Source organism: Lynx rufus, unplaced genomic scaffold (genome assembly GCF_022079265.1).
Source record: "Lynx rufus isolate CCGP_SWC_20201006 ecotype Redwood Valley unplaced genomic scaffold, mLynRuf1.p SCAF_39, whole genome shotgun sequence".
In the NCBI taxonomy this organism is placed as follows: Eukaryota; Metazoa; Chordata; class Mammalia; order Carnivora; family Felidae; genus Lynx; species Lynx rufus.
Genome location: NW_025814855.1, coordinates 748900 through 771789, shown reverse-complemented (window position 1 = coordinate 771789; position 22890 = coordinate 748900). Strand labels below are relative to the sequence as shown.

Here is a 22890-nt window from a genome sequence, read left to right as displayed (position 1 = left end):
AGCAAATCAAATCAAACAGCATGTTAAAAGAATCATTCACCATGAACAGAGGATTTATTCCAGGGTTGCAAAGGTGATTCAATATTCACAAATCAGGGGCGCCTGGGTGGCGCAGTCGGTTAAGCGTCCGACTTTAGCCAGGTCACGATCTCGCGGTCCGTGAGTTCGAGCCCCGCGTCGGGCTCTGGGCTGATGGCTCAGAGCCTGGAGCCTGTTTCCGATTCTGTGTCTCCCTCTCTCTCTGCCCCTCCCCCGTTCATGCTCTGTCTCTCTCTGTCCCAAAGATAAATAAACGTTGAAAAAAAAAATTAAAAAAAAAATATTCACAAATCAATCGATGTGATACACCACATTAACAACAACAACAACAACAACAAAGGGTAAGAACAATAGGATCCTCTCAATAGATGCAGAAAAAACACTCGACAAAGTACAGCATCCATGCTTGAGAAAAACCCTCTAAAGTACGAATAGAGGGAACATATCTCAACATCAAAAGGCCAAATATAAAAGAGCCAAGGCTAATATGATCTTCAATGGGGAAAAATGAGCTCTTCCTCTACAGTCAGGAACAAGACAGGGATGGCCACTCCCACCATTGTTATTTAACATTGTACCAGAAGTCCTTGCTTCAGCAATCAGACAACAAAAAGAAATAAAAGGCACCCAAATTGGCAAGGAAGAAGTCAAATTTATACTATTTGCAGATGACATGATGCTCCATGTGGAAAACCTGAATGAGTCCACCAAAGAATTGCTAGAACTGATACCTGAATTCAGTAAAGTTCCAGGATACAAAAGCAATGTACAGAACTCTGTTCCATTTCTATACGCCAATAAAAAAACAGCTGAAAGAGAAATCAAGGAATCGATCTCTTCTACAATTGCCAACAAAAACCATAAGATACCTAGGAGTAAACCTAAACAAAGAGGTAAAAAAATCTGTACTCTGAAAACTATAGAGCACTTATGAAAGAAATTGAAGATGACACAAACAAATGGAAGCACATTATGTGTTCATGGGTTGGAAGAACAAATATTGTTAGAATGTCTATATTACCCAAGGCAATTTACACATTTAACGCGATCCCTATCAAAATACGACCAGCAGTTTTCACAGAGCTAGAACAAACAATGCAAAAATTTGTATGAAAACACAAAAGATCCCAAATGTCCAAAGCAATCCTAAAAAAGAAAATCAAACCTGGAGGCATCACAATTCCAGAATTCAAGTTATATTACAAAGCGGTAGTGATCAACACAGTATGGTACTTGCACAAAAACAAGAAACATAGATCAATGCAACAGAGTAGAAAACCCGGAAATGAACCCACACCTATATGGTCAAATAATGCCTGACAAAGCAGGAAAGAATATCTAATAGAAAAAAGACAGTCTCTTCAACAAATGGTGCTGGGAAAACTGGATAGCAACATGCAAAGAATCAAACTGGACCACTTTCTCACACCATACACAAAAAGTAAATTCAAAATGGATGAAAGAAGGGTGCCTGGATGACTCAGTCGGTTAAGCGTCCAACTCTTGATTTTGGCTCAGATCACGATCTCACGGTTTGTGAGTTCAAGCCCCACGTCCGGCTCTGTAATGCCAGCATGGAGCCCACTTGGGATTCTCTCTCTCCCTCCCTGTTATCCCCTCCCCTTCTCGTGCAGGCATGCACATGCATACTCTCCTTCTCTAAGTAAATAAAAATAAAAAAAAATTTTTAGTGGATGAAAGCCCTAAATGCGAGAGAAGAAACCATGAAAGCCTAGAGAACACAGGCAGAAACCTCTCTGAAATTGGCCTTAACGAGTTCTTACTAGATACGTCTCCTGAGGCAAGGGAAATAAAACCTAAAGTCAACTATTGGATTTTCATCAAGATAAAAAAAAACTTCTGCATGGCAAAGAAAACAACGAACAAAACTAAAAAGCAACCTACAGAACGGGAGAAGATATTTTCAAATGACATTTCTGAGAAAGGGTTAATATCCACAGTTTATAAACAACTTATAACATTCAACACCCAAAAAACAAATCATTTACTTAAGAAATGGGCAGAAGACACGAGCAGACATGTTTCCAAAGAAGATATACACATGGCTAACACACACATGAAAAGATACTCAACATCACTCATCATCAGGGAAATGCAAATCAAAACTACAATGAGATACCATGTCACCCAACTCACAATGGCTACAGTTAACATCACAGGAAACAACAGATACTGGTGAGGATGCAGAGAGAGGGTAACCCTCTTATGTTGGTGGGAATGGAAACTGCTGCAGCCACTCCGGAAAACAGTATGGAGGTTCCTCAAAAAGTGAAAAATGCTACTACCCTACAATCCAGTAATTGCACTACTAGGTACTGACCCAAAGGATACAAAAATATTGATGCAAAGGAATACACGCACCCCCGATGCTCATAGCAGCACTATCAACAATAGCAAAATTAGGGAAAGAGCCCAGATTTCCATCGACTGTTGAATGGATAAAGATGTGGTAGGTGTATGAGTGTATATATGTATGTATGTGTGTGTGTGTATGTGTGTGCGTGTATACATATATATGTATATATGTATGTGTGTATATGTGTGTATATGTACACATATGTTTATGCATATACATATATATGTATATGTATGTATGTGTGTATATACATATACATATACATATACATATACATATACATATACATATACATATACATATACATATACATATACATATATATAATGGAATACTACTCAGCCACGAAAAAGAATGCAATCTTGCCTTTGCAACGACATGGATGGAGCCAGAGAGTATGATGCTAAGTGCAATGAGTCAGTCAGAGAAACACAAATCCCATAGGACTTCACTCATATGTGAAATATAAGAAACAACACAAATGAACATGGGGCGGGGGGAGGGGGGCGGTGAGGAGAGAGGCAAGCAAGAAATAGACTCTTGTTAGGTGCTTTTTGCTTTTTGTTTTTTTTGTTTTTTTTGAGGGGGCAGGAGGAGCAGAGAGAGAGGGCGACAGAATCCCAGGCAGGCTCTGTGTATCAGTGAAGAGTCTGATCCGGGGATCGACCCACAAACTGTGAGATCACAACATGAGCTGAAATCAAGTTCTGGATGCTTAACCAACTAAGCCACCCAGGCTCCCCAAGAAACAGATTCTTAACTATAGAGAACAAACGCAGGGTTACTTGAGGATACGTGGGTGGGCGGGGGATGTGTTAACAGGTGATGGCTATCAAGGGGTGCACTTGTCGTGATGAGCACCAGTTGTTGTAAGTAATGAATCACTAAATTCTACACCTGAAACTAATACTGCACTCTATTTTAACTAGCTGGAATTTAAATAAATACTTGGAGGAAAAAAGTATTCTGCTGTCCTCTGAGTCTACAGAGCTACAGTCCGCAGGTACTGCAGCCTGGAGGGAGGGAGCCTGGCCCTCCCTAAAGGCTTGTTCTCACAGTTTCATCTCTGCACTGACCTTCTCCATTACCATCACCTACCAACTCACTAGAAATGCTCATTCTCAGCCTATACCCTAGACTGACTGACTCAGACACTTTCCAGGTGATTCCAAGAAGCAGTGCTTTTGTTTTGTTTTGTTTTGTTTTGAGGTTTATTTATTATTGAGAAAGAGAGTGTGAGTGGGGGAGAAGCAGAAGGTCCAAAGTGGGCTCTGCGCTGAGAGCGGAGAGCCCAATGCAGGCCTCAAACTCACAAACCATGAGATCATGACTTGAGCCTAAGTCAGATGCTCAACCAACTGAGCCATGCAGGCGCCAATAAACAGCGGTGTTTTAAGAAGACTCCGGGTGAAATAGACACAGAGTTAAGTATTCCCTCCACTTACTTGTTCCTGAAGACAGTAAACCCAATGTGCTTGTGTTTAACATGAATCTTCTCTAAGGCTGCAGGATTTGAGAACTAAGCCTGCAAAATTTATCAGCACACAAATGTTTCCTTCACTAAAAAGTAAGGTCTACAATAGCTGATTTTCTATTGTTTATTAATGGATTACTACTCCTTTATGAACATACAAAGTGAAAAGCCTTCAATCACTCTCCCTCATACAGAAAAACGGTATTTGCATACCGTACTGGTATCCTATTACCTTACTGGTATCCAACTGCTTTGGTACTTGGATGCACATCTGTGTATCTATGTTCAAATACATTCCTACTTACCAAAACTCAAGTTCTGCTGCCCACTGCTCAAAAACCCAATACTCAAGAGACAAGTGTTCAACGGAAAGGAACATGAGCTCATTCAGGCGGCTGGCCACCCGGGGAGAAGGCGGACTTTTGTACATAGGCCAACTCCCAGGTCTCTGCCTCCCCCAAGGGTTTTTAAAGCAGTTTAGGGCAGTTAACCAGAAAAGGGAGCACAGCGGTCTGGAGCATCTCTTGACTACATGCAGACTCTTCTGGTGCTAGCTATGGATGTTATCACAGTGCTCAAAGGTTTTACAACAGGTTCTGGTTCCCCAGTGCCTAGGGGTTGTGCAAGAGGGTCTGCTTTGTGTTGTGGCATGCAGAACTGCTCTGCTCTTCTAGGAGAGAATGCCTGATCTACAGAGAAACATCCGCAGAGAAATCATGGGGACGAAGCATGCTTGGGAAACCTTCAAGATGACTGGATTGGCCATAGGGTTTGAGGTGGCTGCACCCCTACATACTATTTTTGTTAGTACTGAAAGAGGACCTCAGTTCCCTCTCTTTTGACTTCAAACTTTCTCGTTGGGTTCCTTCCAGCTTGTCTCTTGGCTAAGGAAGACCCTGATGGCAAGCGTTCCCAGATGAGAACCAAAACGACCCCTTCAAGCAATAAAGAGTGCCCTGAACAGCAAGACCCCACTCATGAGTGACTCCATGACAATGATCTACTTGACTCACTGCCTCCCTGCATGTACACACCCACCTTTGCTGACTTTTTTCTTATATAAACCTAGAAGTGTTTTCACCACTTTGGAATCAGTCTTTGAGAGTTTAGTCCACTGTGTTCCCTATGTTAGCCTCCCTGAAAGAGATTCCTTTCCTGTTTCACCCCCACTCGTTTCTCTGCCTTGGGATTTTGTCAACGCTGAGCAGCCAAACCTAGTCCACTTGGGACCCCCAGGCTTGATGCTCTTACATCCCTGTACCCCACAGTACAACAAACTCATAATTTGTTGACCAACCTGCGCCTGAGGTGTTTTCCCTTAACATAATCTTGGACAACCTAACCCAATGAGTTTAGCCCAGATGTCACACCCCGTCACCCCGAGGAGCTGCGAGTGGTCACAACTGTGCACGTGGAAAGGAATCAAGAACTCACCTGTGGACTGGGCTGTGTCCCTCAGGCGCCTCCCGGGTCAAGAATGGCCAGCGCTCCGGGCAATGCATCGCATTAAGGATCGACAGTGGGACCTTGAGCTCCACAGGACATATGGGGACTCAACCCAGCAGGTCCTTCCAAAGTCACCTCCGGGGGGTGCCATTTTCCTCCCCTGTCCCTGTGCCACTCCTGACCTGCGACCCAGCACCTTTTTCTCCCTGCAGGCCCCTTCCTGGCTGATGCTCTGAGATGACACCACCGTCACGTGGGGGTCCGAGGAAAAAAGGTCTCAGCGGGTTCCTACACTAAGGCCGCTGACCTCTCCTTCTGGGAGTGTCGCCCTCCTCTGCCTGCCCCACTGGCTCCCAGTCCTCCCTGGAGAGGGGGAAGCCAGAAATGGCCGCAGTGCCCCGGCCAGCAGTCTTCCCCTGAGTGGGAGGGCTGGTAAGGCAACCTAGATTCAGGGTGAGATGCACCAAAGGCATTCATCTTTGGGGAATGCACTCAACTATTACAGAAAGAAAGAGTTACATCACATGGAGGTGATCACTAGAGGGTGAGAAATCCTTCCAAGGTACTGGGTGGGATCCGAGGAAGCAATCTGAACCCAGCGGGTTTGCCCGACAACCTGGTCACCACTAAGGTGAGGCCAGCCATATTTTCACTCACCCGTCAGGGTGTTTAGGGAGGTCCCTCCCCTCTGGCCAATCAGGATTAACATCTTCTCCTGAGGCTTGTGCAGACCTGCAGCTGGCTCACGGCACCCCCACCTCCACCCCCACCCCAGCTCCTGTCCGCCTGGGATTGTAAAGTCTCCTGCACACGCCAAAGTTTAGTCTTCCACCAAACACCCAAGTGGAATTTTTCAGCGCCTTCTCCCAGCATATCCCGCTCTCATGATGGGAGAATTTACACTTTGGAAATTGGCAAGCACTACAAAGCAGGGCTGCAGTTTTGTATTTCTGAATGCGAATGCCTGGATGTAAGAAAGCGAAGACATAATGGTAAGAATGCACACTAAACTTACACATGTATGGTGTTCTGGGCCGTCACGTGTGCAGGACACAAAAGCAGCTGAGTGAAAATAGTGAAGAAATAGCCTAACACTGTTACTATGACTCCATACAGCAAAATGTCACACCATTTAAGAATGAGGAAAATTCAAATACATACCATTGCTGTATGCGTTTCTTATTTGTAAATGAAAATGGAAATAGCCATAACTCATCGGAAAGATAACGGGCAAACGATATGAACAGAAATTGTACCAAAGGAGATAGACGGGTGGTACATAAACACACGAAAAAATACTCAAAATCAACACCCCTAGGAAATGCAATGGCAACAGCACTACACACTTATGAAATGCGCTGACATTACAGACTGGCACTATCAAGTAGTGGCAGGGACTGGAGGCACTGGAACTCTCATACATGCTGGTGGGAATGCAGACTGAAGTTTCGATCGCATTTTGGCAGTTTCTTAAAAATATCAGCACTAACCTACCTGTGACGGGCATTGCGCTTTGAGTCACGCCACAAGAGAAAGGAAACCTCTATCCACATAGAGAACGGTAATGAAAATTTTGAGAGAGCACTTTGTTTACAAACGCCAAAACTCTAAGTAACCCAAATGGTCCAAACAGATGAATGGGTAAATAGTGGTATACTTCCAGAGAAGAAAATAGTAGTATTGCCTGGAAGGGACGTATACGCAAAATGACCTCCAAACCTTAAGCAAGGGAAAAGGTTGAGAAGTCCAGCTTGAGGAGAAACGGTTTATTTACGGACTCAGGGACAGAAGCGTGACTTTGGCACCCATAAGAGGAGTCGGTCCCTGCACCACCAACTCCAGGACGACCAGTTTTTACAGCCAAGGGGGCTGGGGAGTACCTGGGAGACTACTTGGGAGGTGAATGTTTCAGAACAAGCATGTGCCACAGGCACAGCTGGTACCAACAACAATGCTGGCTAGGCGTGTCAAAAAAGCTACCTCTCTGGACTTGTCTTGTATCCTCTTCCTCTCTCGCACGATGGCCTTGAGACGTAAACACCAGAGAGGATATGCGAGTTCAGACACCTTTGGATTATTTTATGACAGTGACCTCTTGGACACAGGACACATGTGTCCATAGTGAAGAATTTCTGTACACACTGATCCTGCCCGGTCACTAGAACACCCGTGGATACATATTTATAAGAGATACACTCCACTAAGTGGCTGATGTCTCCTCTATTCCCTCATTACCCTATCTTCTAGATTACCAATTACAGTTCCCTTGCCCCTGTGGTGTAACACACGAATAGTGTGCATCAGGCCACATGGCTCCTTTGAAGCATTTGGGGTAGATATTCCACTCAGTAGTGCCTGGCAGTATGTGGTATCAGCTGTGGACAAAATATTCATGTTGTCTCCACAACCACTGGAGATGGTTTCATAACCACTGGAGATGCTTCCTCTTCAGGGTGACCTCTGAGCACAGGAAAATTGCCGGCATCCACACAGAAGCCAGATATACAACACAGGGGGCTGTGTTATCCAGAACTGCCATAACGGTGTCCGACACACGAGGTGATTAGACAACAGAAATTTACTTCCACACAAATCTGGAGTCTAGAAATTGGACATAAGGTATCAGCAGGGTCAGTTTCTTCTGAGGCCTCTCTCCTTGGCTTGGAGATGGGGATTTCTTGGTCTTCAAATGGTCATCCTTCCGTACCACTATTCTCAGCTCCTTTTTTTCTAAGGACACCAGTCATGCTAAGAGTACTAAGACTCCATCCTAATAACCTCATTCTCATTAAACTTCATTCTCATGAAACATGCTATGTCTAACTACAGTCACATTCTGACATACTGGGGGTCACAACTTAAACATAGGAATTTGGGGTACACGATTCAGCCCACAACAAGGGTGTTGGGTCACAATGCGAATTCACATCCAAGCTGCACAGTATGTGTCGTAGTTATTTTTTTATTTACAATTATCCAAGACACAGTAAGTTTGGGATGCAATGAAATCTGTTCACTTCTTCATGCTGGCAGACGCCATTTCTGCTCTCAAACAACCCCTTTGAGTGAATACAACACATAAGGTTAAAGGTAACTAAACAAAAAAGGCATTTATTAATGCATAAACCAGAGCAAAACGTGGCACCAAATTCCTGTGCTGGTGACTTGGGTGCTGCACAGATTGATCACAAACATCAGGAGACCAACAACGTCCTAAGAGACTCAGCCTCTCTGCAAGACACCACCCCAAACTCAGTTCAGGTAGGAGGGTCAACACTGGGTCACATCCACGTTCTGACTTAGAAGGGAACAAGGAGTTCCAATTACCCACAATGTCTGTCGCCAATGACAAAGCGCAGAGGTCAGCATGCTTGAGCACGGTGGGTGGTGGCTGATACACATGATGGGAACCTGGCAAGTGGCAGGGGTGAAGTGACTTTTGCTACAGAAACTGGCAGTGATTTCAATTGAGCAATGACTCCAAACACAGCAAAAGCACAACGCAGCTTCTGTATTTTTCTGAAATAGCTTCAAATTATGGTAAGTCACTCCCCTCTGGACATTCAGGTGAACAAAGTTCAACTCAGGTAGGTGTCTGCCTCGCAAACGGTTCTCCTCCACTGTGATTACACGAAGCAAGGAAACATCACCTTCTCTGCTACTTTAAATTCTTTCTGCAGTGTGACCTCTGAGCGTGGAATGAAGACAGATCACTGGACTAAAGGAACGGTCATTTACCTCACCCATGAGGCCCTGCTCCAAGGTGAATTCGGATTTCAAAACTGTATCTTTGGTCAAAAGATTACCCATATTCTTCACATTTGTCTCAGCTCAGGCTGCTCTAACAAAATATCACAAAGGAGGGGGCTTGTAAACAAACAAGAAGTTTCCCAGTTGTGGAGGCTGTATATCTGACCTACCATTCCGCATATGGCCTGGTTCTGTGACTGGTCCACCAGCTTCCTGATTTATAGATCACCTTCTCAAGGGTCCTCACATGACTGATAGGGGAAGGAAACTTGCTTTAGAGATATTATGATATTAACCCCACTCATGAGTGTTCCGCACTTCTGACCATTCTCAACTGAAATACCTCCCAAAGATATCACCTGTTAATACTATTCCATCAGAATGGGTATTCAACATAGAAATTTTAGTGAACATGAGCATTCAGGTCATCATGTCACCAATAAAGACATTTTTTACTGTGTAGTTTCTCATGTTGAGTAAGTCTGGAGATTTAGCTGAAAGATTTTCCAGATTCAGAGCACTCCTAAGGCCTTTCTCCTGTGTGCACTCTTGCGGTGATAAATAAGAGCTGGATGACTGATAAAAGCCTTCCCACATTCACTGCACTCATAAGGCCTTTCTCCTGTGTGAATTCTCTGGTGTTTTATGAATGTGGATCTATACTTCAATGATTTCCCACATTCATTACACTTATAAGGCCGTTCAGCTGAGTGAACCTTTATGTGTGCATTGAGCGTAGTTTTTCGGGGAAAGGACTTGCCACATTCACTGCATTCATAAGGCTTTTCTTCAGTATGAACAATCTGGTGAGAACGGAGGAGAGAACGAGCAGTGAAAGCCTTCCCACATTCACTGCACTCGTAAGGCTTTTCTCCAGTGTGAATTCTCTGGTGTGACATGAAGGAAGAATTAGAAGTAAAAGATTTCCCACACTGACTACACTCATAAGGACTTCTTTCAAGGTGACAGTGACGATGAATCCGTAGGGCACGACTATGACTAAAAGACATTCCACATTCGTTGCATAGGTAAGGCTTTTCTCCTGTGTGAATTCTCTGGTGTTGAATGAATGTCGACTTATAGTTCAGAGATTTCCCACATTCATTACATTTATAAGGCCTTTCACCTGAGTGAAGTTTTATGTGTACATTGAGGCTATTTCTTCGGAGAAAGGATTTGCCACACTCACTGCATTTATAAGGCCTTTCTCCAGTGTGAAGTCTCTGGTGACACTGGAGATCAGACCCAGAGAAAAAAGATTTGCCACATTCACTGCACTCGTAAGGCCTCTCTGTAGTGTGAACTCTCTGGTGATAACGGAGGGCAGAAGTAGCAGTAAATGATTTCCCACATTTACTGCACTCATAAGGCCTTTCTCCAGTGTGAACTCTCCGGTGTTCATGGAGGACAGAACTAGTGGTAAAAGATTTCCCACATTCACTGCACTCATAAGGCCTTTCTCCAGTGTGAACTCTCTGATGACACTGAAGGGCAGAACTAGTGGTAAAAGATTTGCCACATTCACTACACTCGTAAGGCTTCTCTCCAGTGTGAACTCTCTGGTGATAGTGGAGGGCAGAACTAGCAGTAAAAGATTTGCCACATTCACTGCATTCATAAGGCCTCTCTCCAGTGTGAACTCTCTGGTGATTATGGAGGACAAAACTAGTGGTAAAAGATTTCCCACATTCCCTACATTCATAAGGCCTTTCCCCAGTGTGAATTCTCTGGTGAGAACGAAGGACAGAACTTGTACTAAATGATTTTCCACAATCACTGCATTCATAAGGTCTTTCTCCTGTGTGAACTCTCTGGTGTTTAATGAATGTCGCCTTACACTTAAAAGATTTCCCACATTCATTACACTTATAAGGCCTTTCACTTGAGTGAATCTTTATGTGTGCATTGAGGACGTTTCTTCGGAGAAAGGACTTGCCACATACATTGCACTGATAAGGCTTTTCTGTACTGTGACCTCTGTGATGATAATGGAGGTCAGAAGTAGAGAAAAAAGATTTGCCACATTCATGGCACTTATAAGGCCTTTCTCTAGTGTGAACCCTGCGATGATAACGGAGGCCAGTACTGGAGATATAAGACTTCCCACATTCCATGCACTGATAAGGTTTTTCCCCTCTGTGAGTTCTCTGATGATAACTGAGAATAGACATAGAGGTAAAACATTTTCCACAGTCACCACACTTATAAGGCCTTTTTCTAGGTTGAACCCTGTGACTAATTAAAACTGAACTATGGCTAAAAGATTTTGAACATCCACTGCAAACATAAACATTTTCTCCACTGTGCCCTCTCTGGGGATGAATAAGCACAGATTTGTGGCTTATGGATTTCCCACATTTGCTGCAGGTGTACTGCCTGGACCCAGTGTGAGCCTTTCCACTTTGACTAAGGACAGACCTTTGCCTAATGGATTTTCTACCTTTGCCAAACTCCTGATGTCCTTCTGCAGTATGGAATCTCTGGTGGATAGTCAATAACGATTTGTACCTGAATGTTTTCCCACATTCACTGCACACAAAACACGGTCGTCCAGGCTGCATACCCTGACCCTGAACAGGTGTATGCTCGGGACCAAAGGCTTCCTTGCATTCTCCCCAAGTGTAATGACCTTCACTACTCTGTAAAGTTTCCCTGCGCTGGCTGATTGTGTTTGGCTTTTCTCCAGTATGAGTGGCCTCTTGCTGCAGATGCCCTGAGCCAGGTATGAAATCCTTCTGAACCTCTATACATGTAAAGCGCTTTTCTAAATCATGGAATCCATATTCCTTCACAAAAGAGGCCGTGTCCACACTACTTTTGAATGGTTTCTCTCCCGTATGCTGGTCCGGCTGCTGATGAAAGTTTACGCTGAAGTAAAATCGTTTTCCACATGCCCCACACCTCAACAGTTTCTTGCTGCTTGGTTTTCCCTGGTGCTCACCCAGGCGGAAAACATCTCTCAAGACCGGACCGCACATGTCACAGGGGTGGGTCTTCCGGGAAGACAGAGCTGCCTTGGGCGTGCTGGCCTGTGACACACCTACAGAAACGCTCTGTTCAAGGGGTGCCTCCGCATCTTCTGCGCCACAGCAGCAACCTGAACGCAAAGAAACTCTCATGAAATACGTGGTGACTACAGTGAGGGGTTAGCCCGTCAACACATATGCACCTGTCTCGTGTAGGCACGAGTTGAATAGATGCTGTTCCAGACAGTGGAGTTGGAATTCAGGTGAAGGAGTGCCTGCTCTGCATTACTGGGCCCCTAAAGTCAAAGCATTGTGGACCGCTCACTAGAAGGATACAAATTTAGGATGTGACACAAGGAACAGAGCCGGAATCTAAACCTTACATCTCTTCCCACAGCTTTGTGTAGGACCGTTCTGGCTGCTGATGTTTCGCTGAACAGAAGAGTGTGAGAAAATCCATTCACAAGACATTTGCTGCTATTCACGGTCAGTTTAAGGACACTGAACATCTCATGGCAAAATGTTCAGGGGTCAATACTACGGTAAACAGAAAGTGCAGCGAGAGAAATGGGTGGGATGCGGAGGCCCGAGAAACAGCAATTACCCCTGCGCTGGAAGTCACAGGACTACCAAAGGAGTAGAACACACAAGTACACAAACTCTCAACAGTGAAGAAGGAAAGACAGGAATGAGGTGTGGCCTTTGACAATGGCACCAAAGTCTGGTTGAACAAACAAAGCTGCCTAGTGTGAGCTGAACAGAGTCCTGATATCACACCTTCCCCGGCTGCCATTCACCGGAAATGGTCCCCCTGTGAAGCCACATGGTCCTGTCTGCATCATGTCCGTCCTATGCTACACAGAACACTCTTTTCCTGTAAGCGCTAAGTGAGCAACTACAGGGCACAGGGAGGGTAGAAATAATGTAGGAAAAAAAGTAGATGGCCAGGGGTATTCCAGAGCTGCCCTGCACACAACAGACTCAGAAAAGTATCCTATGTGACTGATGTTGGCAGGACTGTAGAATAGGAGATGCCATCTTTCACACCAACAAAAATCAATTCAACAGCTGTCTATGAATGACTTTAGACTCATAGGGCTCAAGGGCCCAATTAAGACGGACTACTATACTGTGCAGCATAAAAGAGAGCAGAAGCACGAAGGAAGGATCGCTGGAGACTATTATCAGAGACACGTGGAGAGGGGTAGGAAACGAGCTGGGGCATCTCTATCAGCCACAGGGCAGATGCTACTGCAGTCCCTGCGCAGGAGACGCCAGCTGCCTGCTCCAGGGGACACTCGCACGAGTTATCCAAATCCTCAAGGCCAAAGCACTCTTGAGAAAGAAGTTCCAAGCTGAAGGCAGACATTCGTGATTTCAAACTCTATTACGAAGCTGTAGTAATCAAAACAATATGCTACTAAAACACAAAACAGCACTAAAGCATAAAAACAGACCAGTGCAACAGAATAAAGAGCCCGGGAGGAAACCCACACATCTACAATCCATTAATCCTTGACAATTATGCCAAGAATACACTGGGGAAAGAATACTCTCCTCTCGGGAATCTGAATATCCAAATGACAAAACAATGAAACCGGACCCCCATCTTCCAGCACTTGTGGAAATGAACTCTAAATTGAAAAAAGACTTAAACACAGGACATCAAAACCTAAAACTCCTAGGAAAAACGTATGGAAAATCCTAACTTAATTCCTGTCAATGAGTTTTTGAATGTGACATCGAAAGCATAGACAAAAAGCAAAAACAAGTACCACTGTACAAAATTCAAAAGTTGCAGCAGAGCCAAAGAAATACACAAGAGGGGCACCTGGGTGGCTCAGTAGGTTGGGCGTCTGACTTCAGCTCAGGTCATGATTTCACAGCTCGTGAGTTCGAGCCCCACGTGAGGCTCTGTGCTGACAGCTCAGAGCCTCAAGCCTGCTTCAAATTCTGTGCCTCCCTCTCTCTCTGCCCAAACCCACTTGCATTCTGTCTCTGTGTCTCTCAGAAATAAATAAACAGTAAAAGAAAAAAAAGTCAAGAGGTAGCATGTTGGTGAGGATGTGGAGGGAAAAAAACCCCTTGAACATTGTTGCTGGGAATATAAATAGGCAAGTTATGGAAAATGTTAAGGAAGACCCACAAGAAAATTAAAAATAGAACTACCGTATGGTCCACCGTTGCCATTCCTAGGTATGTATCGCAAGGAAACAAAATCAGAAACTCCACAAATGACCTGCACTTGCACATACCGCAGTATTATTCACAATAGCCAATATATGGAAACACCATGAAGTGTGCTGAGTGTTGTTTTCTTTAAGGTTTATTTATTCATGAGACAGAGAGAGTGTGAGTTGGGGAGGGGCAGAGAGACGGAGGGAGACACAGAATCTGAAGCAGGCTCCAGGCTCTAAGGTGTCAGCACAGAACCTGATGCGGGGCTTGAACTCACTGACCGCGAGATCATGATGTGAGCAGAAGTTGGAGGCTTAACTGAAGGAGTCACCCAGACGCCCCTAAGTGTGGTGAGTGTTTAAAGTGACAAAGAAGGGGCACCTGGCAGGCTTAGTGGTGGGGTACAGGACTCTTAATCTCAGGGTTCAGAGTTCAAGCTCCACTTTGGGCACGGAGCATACTTTTAAAAAACTAAAATACATAAATACATTGTATTTTAAAAATAAACGAATACAGTGACAAAGAACATTTAGGACACACACATACGTAAATAATAGGTCATAAAAAAAAGAAGGCAACACTGCCACTTGCCACAACATGGATGAACCTGGAATACATTATGCTAATCAAATAAGCCATACAGCAAAAAACAAGTCCTGTATGATATCACTTATAGATATTCTTTTTTTTTTTTTAATTTTTTTTTTTTAACGTTTATTTATTTTTGAGACAGAGAGAGACAGAGCATGAATGGGGGAGGGGCAGAGAGAGAGGGAGACACAGAATCGGAAGCAGGCTCCAGGCCCTGAGCCATCAGCTCAGAGCCCGACGCGGGGCTCGAACTCATGGACCGTGAGATCGTGACCTGAGCTGAAGTCGGACGCTTAACCGACTGAGCCCCCCAGGCGCCCCTAGATATTCTTTAAAAAAAGAAAAATCTGGGGCGCCTAGGTGGCTCAGTTGATTAAGCATCTGACTTTGGCTCAAGTCTAGATATCAGGGTTCGTGAGCACAGCCCCGCATCAGGCTCCCTGCTGTCAGCAGAGCCCACTTGGGATCCTGTCTCCCTCTTTCTTCCCCCATTCCCTGCTGGTTCTCTCTCTCTTTCTCAAAATAAATAAATAAAAAAAAATTAAAAAAAAAAAATCACACCCCCAGAAGGTAGAAAAGCTAAAAGCTAAGGAATGGGGGAAATGGAGAGATCCTGGTCAGGGGAACACATTTCCCTTTATAAGATGAGTAAGTTCTGGGCACCTGGGTGGCCCAGTCTGATAAACATCCCCCTCCTGATTTCGGCTCAGATCATGATCTCACCTTGGCTCAATGCTAAGCATGAAGCCTAGTTGAGATTTTGTCTTCCTCCCTCAGTCTGGCCCTCCCCTGCTCACACGTTCTCTGTCTCTCAAAATAAATAAAAAACACTAAAAAAATTTTTTTAAAGCTAACTAAGTTCTAAGGACCTAACAGCATGTTGACTACACTTGTGAATACTGTACTGTATGCTTGGAATTTGCTAAGGGAGTAGATATTAAGCTTCTCACGAACCGCAAAAGGTAATTATGTCAACTAATCGGTGTGTTGACTACCTTCTATTTGGAACTAGTTTCCTAATATATAAGCAGATCAAATCCTCATGTAATACACTTTCGAAATGGAATCTTCCTGGTCAGTTCATACCTCAACGAAACGGAAGGGATGGGGGCAGGTAGAAGAAGAGATGTAAACACCACCAAAAGAACCATACAAGACAGTCTTGAGAAGTAGCCCATAGTCCTCATAAGTACGACCCAGTCAATCCTTGCAATTTCCGGCAGAGGCAGGCAAGGAAATGTCAGCCAAAAGAAGGTATCAAAACAGGGGCCATAGAGAAGGCATGGATCTCAACACAGTGACCCGGTGGGTCAGAGGGTAAGTAAGGCACAATCCGTTAGCGTCACTGACTGACTACTCTTTTACCCTATGAGGGTTCAGCACAGAGAGCACTGGAACGGCAGAGGAGAGAAAAGGGCACACCAACACCCCAGCCTTAGCAACAAATGCAACCACCACGGAAGCTGGGGGAGCAAGCAGGGCCCACAGTCCACACCCAAGAGGTACAAAGCATCCCCTAGGGAATGGGCAGTTGGGGGCTAAAGCGGGAACACAGAGCCCAGTCCAGGTCACTGGGGAGGGTGAGGGCCTTACCCAGGGAGGATATAAGTGTAAAGTTCTCCAGCATCACGTCATAGTACAGCCGTCTCTGAGCCTCATCAAGAAGTCTCCATTCCTTCCAGGAGAAGTAGATGGCAATGTCCTCAAAGGTCACACCACCCTGTCATGAAACGGACAGATGGCACCATGAACATTCTCTCTCGGAGAACCCACAATCTAAACCCTGACACATACACCCCATTCTCCCCAGCCACGCCAGCTCCTACCTCAGAATAAATACCAGGTCCTGGTGTCATTAATGCCACCGTCTCCTCACCATCCCACCAATCACTGTGTTCGGTCCTCAGCAATAACAGGCAGGGGGTGCGTAGATGCAATCTGCGGGGGCCAATCTGGGTTTGGCCCCCCAAGCGCCATCCTTTCTGCCTGGAAATTCCCGTGGAGTCTCCCCGAATGTGCCCTCAAACACAGACAATTATGGACCCACCTCGACCAGTCAGTCTCCAGTCCCAGGGCCCTGAGACCCTAAGCTCACACTCACACTCACACTCCCTCTCCAAGTGAACATGACCCTGTAGTCTGCACCTCCCTCACACCTTCAGACCCCACAGTTGCGCCCCCACAGCTTCCTGCCCCACACCAAAGGATGCCCCTTGACTCACACTGGGACCTGTCACATGACACCCAAAGGATGTGTGACAAATCCAAACAGGTTCCACGACAACCCCAGCACTCTCATGCATCCCACCACAGGGAAAGCCTCAAATGCGGCCGAGGAGTCCCCCTCGCCTGCCGGGGATCCTGGCTTCAGGGACACACACCCACAGCCACGTGGCCGTTTCAGATACTCCCAGTCCCTCTAATACTTCTGTGCTGCCCATGCTGTCCCTCCAACAGTCACAACCCTCCACTCTGCACTGAACCTTTGTGAAAAGCCCAGCCCTAAAGGTCTCCCTGCCAGGCACAGAGACGCACAAGTGACCACACTGGCCCCACACCTTATCCATCAGCAAGACTTGAAACGGCCCGGACACCAGAAAAGCGCACCACAAAGTTCTGGTGAAGCCCTACACCACTGAACAAAGGGCAGCCCCGACTCCCTGTCACCTCGCCGCAATTACTCCTAGGTGTCCTCAGCCATCTCTTGTCCCATCATGCCACGGAAGCCTTACCCACCCATCCACCTGCCACATCTTTCTCTCTCCTTCGCCTGTGCCCGCACTGCCCAGGAGCCCCAACCAGGCGCTGAGCCAGGGAACCACTCTTCAGCACACCTCACTGAGGCCCTCTGACCTACTAATAGCATTGGCCCCCTAGTCTGCACCCCCTCCTCAATGTGATCCAAACCTCCGCCGGGGCCACACAACTGCCGTCACTTTTCAAAGTTTCCATCCTGAAACCTGCCCCGCTGCCCACTGGATGACGTCACTCACGCCTCTCTGAACATCTAAGACTTAACGACGTCCAAGCAACTTGGGAGATCTCCAAGGACAATCAACCTACTGCCACCTTCCGTCCAGCTGATGGGAGCGTCCACCCCTTCCGCTGCTAGGACCGCTGAAAATTAATAACGGGAAACCTCACTAAAAGGGAGTCGGGAGGACGCAGCTGGGGGAGCTCTCACGCACTACCGCCATGATCAGTGCACACCCCACAGGACCACACACTTGAACTTGGGGACTGGGAAACTACCTCCTCTACCAGCCCAGAGGGGAAAAGGCAGGCTTTCGGGACCACCCCACCCACAGCTCAGCCAACGGGAAGCCACTATACTTTCAATTCCCAGTTTACTCTCAGGGACTTGTAGATTTTAACAGCCTTCCCAACTTAGCCCCTTCCCCTTTTAAAACGCCTACCTCTCTCGTGTCCTGCAGACTGGCCTACCGTTGAGCCTCAGCTTGCTTGTTCCAGACTGCGGTGCTCTTTCGTTCTCAAAGAAACTCAGTTTTGCCCGTCAAATAACTGGCAGATTATACTTCAAAGGACCAAAGCCCCCAGGCATTCCGGGACCCCTCCCTTTCTCCTGTCACCTGCAACACCCCAAATTTGCCTTGGCCCTTCTCGAACCCGGGGCCAAAATTCAACCGCTTCTCGGACATCCACGGTGACCGTTCTGGCCCGTCAACGATGACACACACTGGCGCAGGCACCCCCTCCTGCGCTCCCTGCCCCCTCTGCCCCCCACCCCTGCAATCTGTCCTCTCCGCAGCCAGATTGGGCCTATCTATTTACACCTGGGTTACACCGCCTGGCACACCGCCAGCACGGATGGACTGCTCAGGCAGCCAGGTGACAGGCCTCACGGGCGCCGCTGCACCTTGCGTCGCTGAAACAACCGAGACCTGCCGTGCCCCGCTGGTGGCGCAGGGCCCCTGCAGCCCGTTCGTTCCCGCACCCCGTCACGCCGGCGCTCAGACGCGGGGACCCCACCCGCGAGCGCCTCCTCGGCCCGGACACCGGGACCTGGGCCGCAGGGACGCGAGCAGGCGACCCGCGCTCGGTCCTGGAGGGTCGGGGGGGGGTGGGGGGGAAGGGAAGGCTGGGAGGGCGGGCCGGGAGGGCCCGGGGGCCTCGCGTTTACCTCAGCCGGGTCCCTGGGCGCGGCCGTCGCCAACGGACTCTGTGGGCGGATCGGGAAATCAGGCCTGCATTCTCTGTCCCGGCCACGGCGCGGGGCAGACCGGGCGCGTCGTCGTGGAGCCATGGACCGCAGTGTCCGCGACAGGGACGTCGCCTCCTCTCCTACTTTGTCCGTTTGTCACCTCGACCCGGAATCTACACTCTCTAACCTCCCAGGGTAAACAAGCCTGACGCCAAAAGTTGTCCACCGTGAAGAGGCCGGAAATCCCACCCCCACACGCCACGCATGCCCACAAATGCCTCGTCCTGCTCCTTCATTGGCTGCTGCCTGCGTCCTGTATCCACACGCTTTTCCGGGTACCATAGATCTCAGAGTTACAGCGGCCACCGAAGGGGGTTCGGCCCCAGGGACTTCCAGAGTTCGGCCAGCTGTCCCCGAGAGTTCCTGCAAAGTGCTGCTCCTACCAGAGGGAGCGGCTTTGTTGGTTTTTAAAGTCCAAAGCCTAGAAGTAGTAGTTTAGTTGCTCCCACTTCCTCTTCCTGAGGTAAATGACACATCATTCAAATGTGTCCAGCACTTAAGAAATCAAAGGAGGCCGTGCACAGCTGGAAAGATGTTGCTCTTCAAATGCTTGCAGCCTGAAGCGTTAGAGTCAGTTTTGCAATTGGTCGGGAACAATACAAAAGTCCCCGTTATCATAAAAATTCAGCCCAGTGCATTTTGAAGGTCTTCAGGATCAGTCACTCATTTGTGAATTGGGCAGCATCACATCTAGCAAGTTAAGGGAAGCAACAAAATGCTACAGAAAGGGTAAGGTTTTTAAAGGTAGAACAAGAAGTTCATAAACAGAAAAAAGGATTATGTCAGGCGAGGTCACTTTGTTAGGGGACAAAAAGGTCTTCCAGCGGAATACCTCATCTTTGGGCGACGCAGAGGACCCATTCTTGTGGCCGATTACCCTTTTGGTGCTGACCACAAAATTCCTCACTGACCAGTGGAAACTAAATTTCTGGGTAGTGCTGAAGTTGTATGAGCTTAGGTATTGTGCCCTGCTTTGGTGACATGACCCAGCAGAAGTGACTCCATTTGGGGCCTTTGGTTCCCTTTGTCACACCCTATACAAGTCCGTGACAGGGATGGTAGGCCACCCTGAATTAGGAAAACTGACAACCTCAGCCTCTGGTTCCACACAAAACTTCATATGCCCATATCGTGATTGTTGTCCCATTTTTTTTTTAATTTAATTTAATGTTTATTTACGTTTGAGAGAGAGCCAGACTGTGAGTGCTGAAGGGGCAGAGAGATGGAGACACAGAATCCAAAGCAGGCTCCAGGCTCTGAGCTGTCAGCACAGAGCCTGACGTGGGGCTCGAACCCCCGAACCGCGAGATCATGACCTGAGCCAAAGTTGGACTCCCAACCGACAGAGCCACACAGGCACCCCGTGTCTTCCCATCTTTTAAGGAACATTTTTATCCATATATTACTTACTCCACATACCCACATATACTCAGTTCCTGTCAGGAGATTGACATCGATCCCAAACAGTGAGCAACTTAACAGATGCTATATTTGGTACCAAACACGTTGCCATTTAGTTGGAGCGTGTGTGCAAAGGGAGAATATGAACCCTGAAGTAAAGGATTATCTGAACCCAATGACCTCATCTCCTTGCTGGGAAGTGATTCTCATTTCTTCAGGTACTGGCAGTAGGAATTGAAAGTATCCTAGAAAATCAGATGTGAAATGCCCATTTCAGAAAGCAGTTCACAACATTTATCTAGTGGTTTAAGACAGTGCCAGAAATACCTATGGGCAAACCAACATTCCACCTCCCTACACATCAGTAAAGAGTAAAAAACAGTTACAAACTAACAGAACTTTTAGAAGCAGGCTCTAAGTCTGAGAAAAGATAGGACCAAATGGAGCATGTGACTGTGCTAAACCAATACTTGGTTTTTGTGAGGGTTTTATCTCAAGAATGTGACGTTTTCATTCCTACAAGCATTGAACAATACTACTGTCCAGCTTAAAAATAAATAGCCAGTTACTTTACTAGCAAACTGAATTTATTCAGGAATGACAAAGGAATTTCAACTGAGGATAACCACACCATGGCAATCCACAGGCAAGGTTCAAGAGACAGAGGGAAAGTCAGCAGTAAAAAAACAATAAAGGTCCAGAGCTACTTTCACAAATGTTTATTTATTTTTTAGAGAGGGAGAGCAAGTGGGAGAGGGGCGGGGGGCGGGGGGGAGGGCACACTGGATCCAGAGCAGGCTCCGGGAGACACCAGATAGCCCAATGTGGGGCTTGAACTCATGAACCATAAAAAAATGGCCTGAGCTGAAGTTGGAAACTCAACCAAGTGAGCCACGTAGGCACCACAAAAGTCTGGGTTTATTAGGTTTAAGGTGGAGATTGGGGAGAGTTGCTTTCAACAAAAGTTCACTGAAGAACAAAAGTTTGAGGTTGTGGCGGGTTTTCACTGGCTGCATGCCATGGTTAGTGTTTCCTTACTGGGGCAAGGAGAGATCATCCTTCTTTTTGTGAAAGGCAGGAGATTAATTTCCTCCTGGGAATGTGTCCTCCCTTGTCAAGACAAAAGTTATCTCCCCTCCTCCTGCTCTTTATGCATGTCATGTCTGTGTGAGAGGTCTCCCTCCAGGGCCTCCTGAATCCATTCTAGTAAGATTTCATTTACTAATTTTCACACTAATTTGGAGACTTAAAGAGGACATTTAGGGTACCCAGAATAGTTAAAATGAGAGGTAAATTCAAATGTCATGTTTATTCACTGTTCTAAAAAATGTGCATTGAGCACATAATGTGTTTGCAAGAACTTTTGGTAGATGCATGGGAAAATTCAGTTACAAGAGAAGCAGTCCCGTCTTCATGTGCCTTTTATCGTGTTCAAGAAAAACACAGGAAACATGAAGCAGGAATACTAAGTTCTATTGTACGTTAGAATGTGGCAGGTGTGATGGAAACAACCAGAGGTGATTTTGTGAGCAAAGGACGTTGGAGGGGCGCCTGGGTGCCTCATTGGGTTAAGTGTCCTACTTCGGCACAGGTCATAATCTCACAGTTCATGAGTTCGAGCCCTGTATCGGGCTCTGTGCTGACAACTCAGAGACGGGAGCTTGCTTCAGATTCTGTGTCTCCCTCTCTCTGCCCTCTCTGCCCTCTCATTCTCACACTCTGTCTCTCTTGAAATAAATAATTAATTTTTAAAATTAAAATAAAAAAAGAGCAGGACATTTTATGTAATATTACACAGGGCTGTGTGGCAGCCCTCATTATTACGTGCACCATGAGTAAATGTGAGTCCCGTGGGTTATTACTTTTATTAGTTTTGTTTAAATAAAGTGAGGTACATTAAAATTTAGAAGTGCCTGTTTGAGCAAACACCAAATCCAATCAGGCAGCCCCAAACCCAACTAGGGGAAAGGCTTTTGTAGACCAAAATGAGAAGAAAAGGAAACACGTTACATGACTGGCTATAGCTTCAGAAACTATCTTATATGGAAAAGCCTAGTTGCCTGTTAGAGACAGGGTAGCCTTTGGTTTTGAATTCTGACCCTTGAGGCATTCACAAGAATTTGCTTGAAGTGAGGTGTAGGTGGCTAAGGCACTGGAGCCACCTGAGTCTAATGGCCTTCTTGTGGATGTACAGTTTCCAGCAAAAGAAACACGTTGGTAGGTGGCTTCAGTGTGTGGACTCCTTGGCATCGGAGCCCCTGGAACTCCATTCATTTAAGCCTTTAGATTGCTTGGCTCACTGCAGAGAAACTCAGGAGGTGTCCATTAGACATCTTTGGACTGGGGGAGGGGAGGAGCTAAGATACTGGCAGAGTAGGAGGAACCTAGGCTCATTTCTTCCCTTAAACACGACTAAATAACTATCCAGTCACTCTGAATACCCATA

At 46.4% G+C, this 22890-nt stretch overlaps 1 protein-coding gene across 4 annotated transcripts; it reads right to left on the bottom strand.

Moving 5' to 3' along the window:
• Nucleotides 1-8280: 8280 nt before the first annotated feature.
• LOC124522766 (zinc finger protein 814-like) lies at nt 8281-19219 on the bottom strand. 4 transcript variants are annotated; one of them, XM_047094360.1, is made up of 4 exons: nt 18238-18526; nt 16648-17938; nt 16415-16541; nt 8281-12183 (listed from the first exon to the last, which is right to left on the bottom strand). In XM_047094360.1, the coding sequence occupies exons 2-4, from the start codon at nt 16675-16677 to the stop codon at nt 9599-9601; spliced, it is 2742 nt and encodes a 913-aa protein (XP_046950316.1). In that variant the 5' UTR covers nt 16678-17938; nt 18238-18526; the 3' UTR covers nt 8281-9598. The 4 variants fall into 4 exon arrangements, with proteins under 4 accessions (XP_046950316.1, XP_046950317.1, XP_046950314.1 ...); XM_047094361.1 differs by having other exon boundaries at nt 16648-16841; XM_047094358.1 differs by lacking the exons at nt 16648-17938; nt 18238-18526 and adding an exon at nt 18963-19219.
• Nucleotides 19220-22890: the final 3671 nt, after the last annotated feature.

Coding starts and splice junctions, on each gene's coding strand:
- LOC124522766 (XM_047094358.1), bottom strand. CDS start 19,085: ATGGCTCCACGACGACGCGCCCGGTCTGCCCCGCGCCGTGGCCGGGAC. Junction 16,542..18,962: donor CGCCCAGGGACCCGGCTGAG/GTAAACGCGAGG, acceptor GTTTCATGACAG/GGTGGTGTGACCTTTGAGGA. Junction 12,184..16,414: donor TACACTTATATCCTCCCTGG/GTAAGGCCCTCA, acceptor CTTTGCGTTCAG/GTTGCTGCTGTGGCGCAGAA.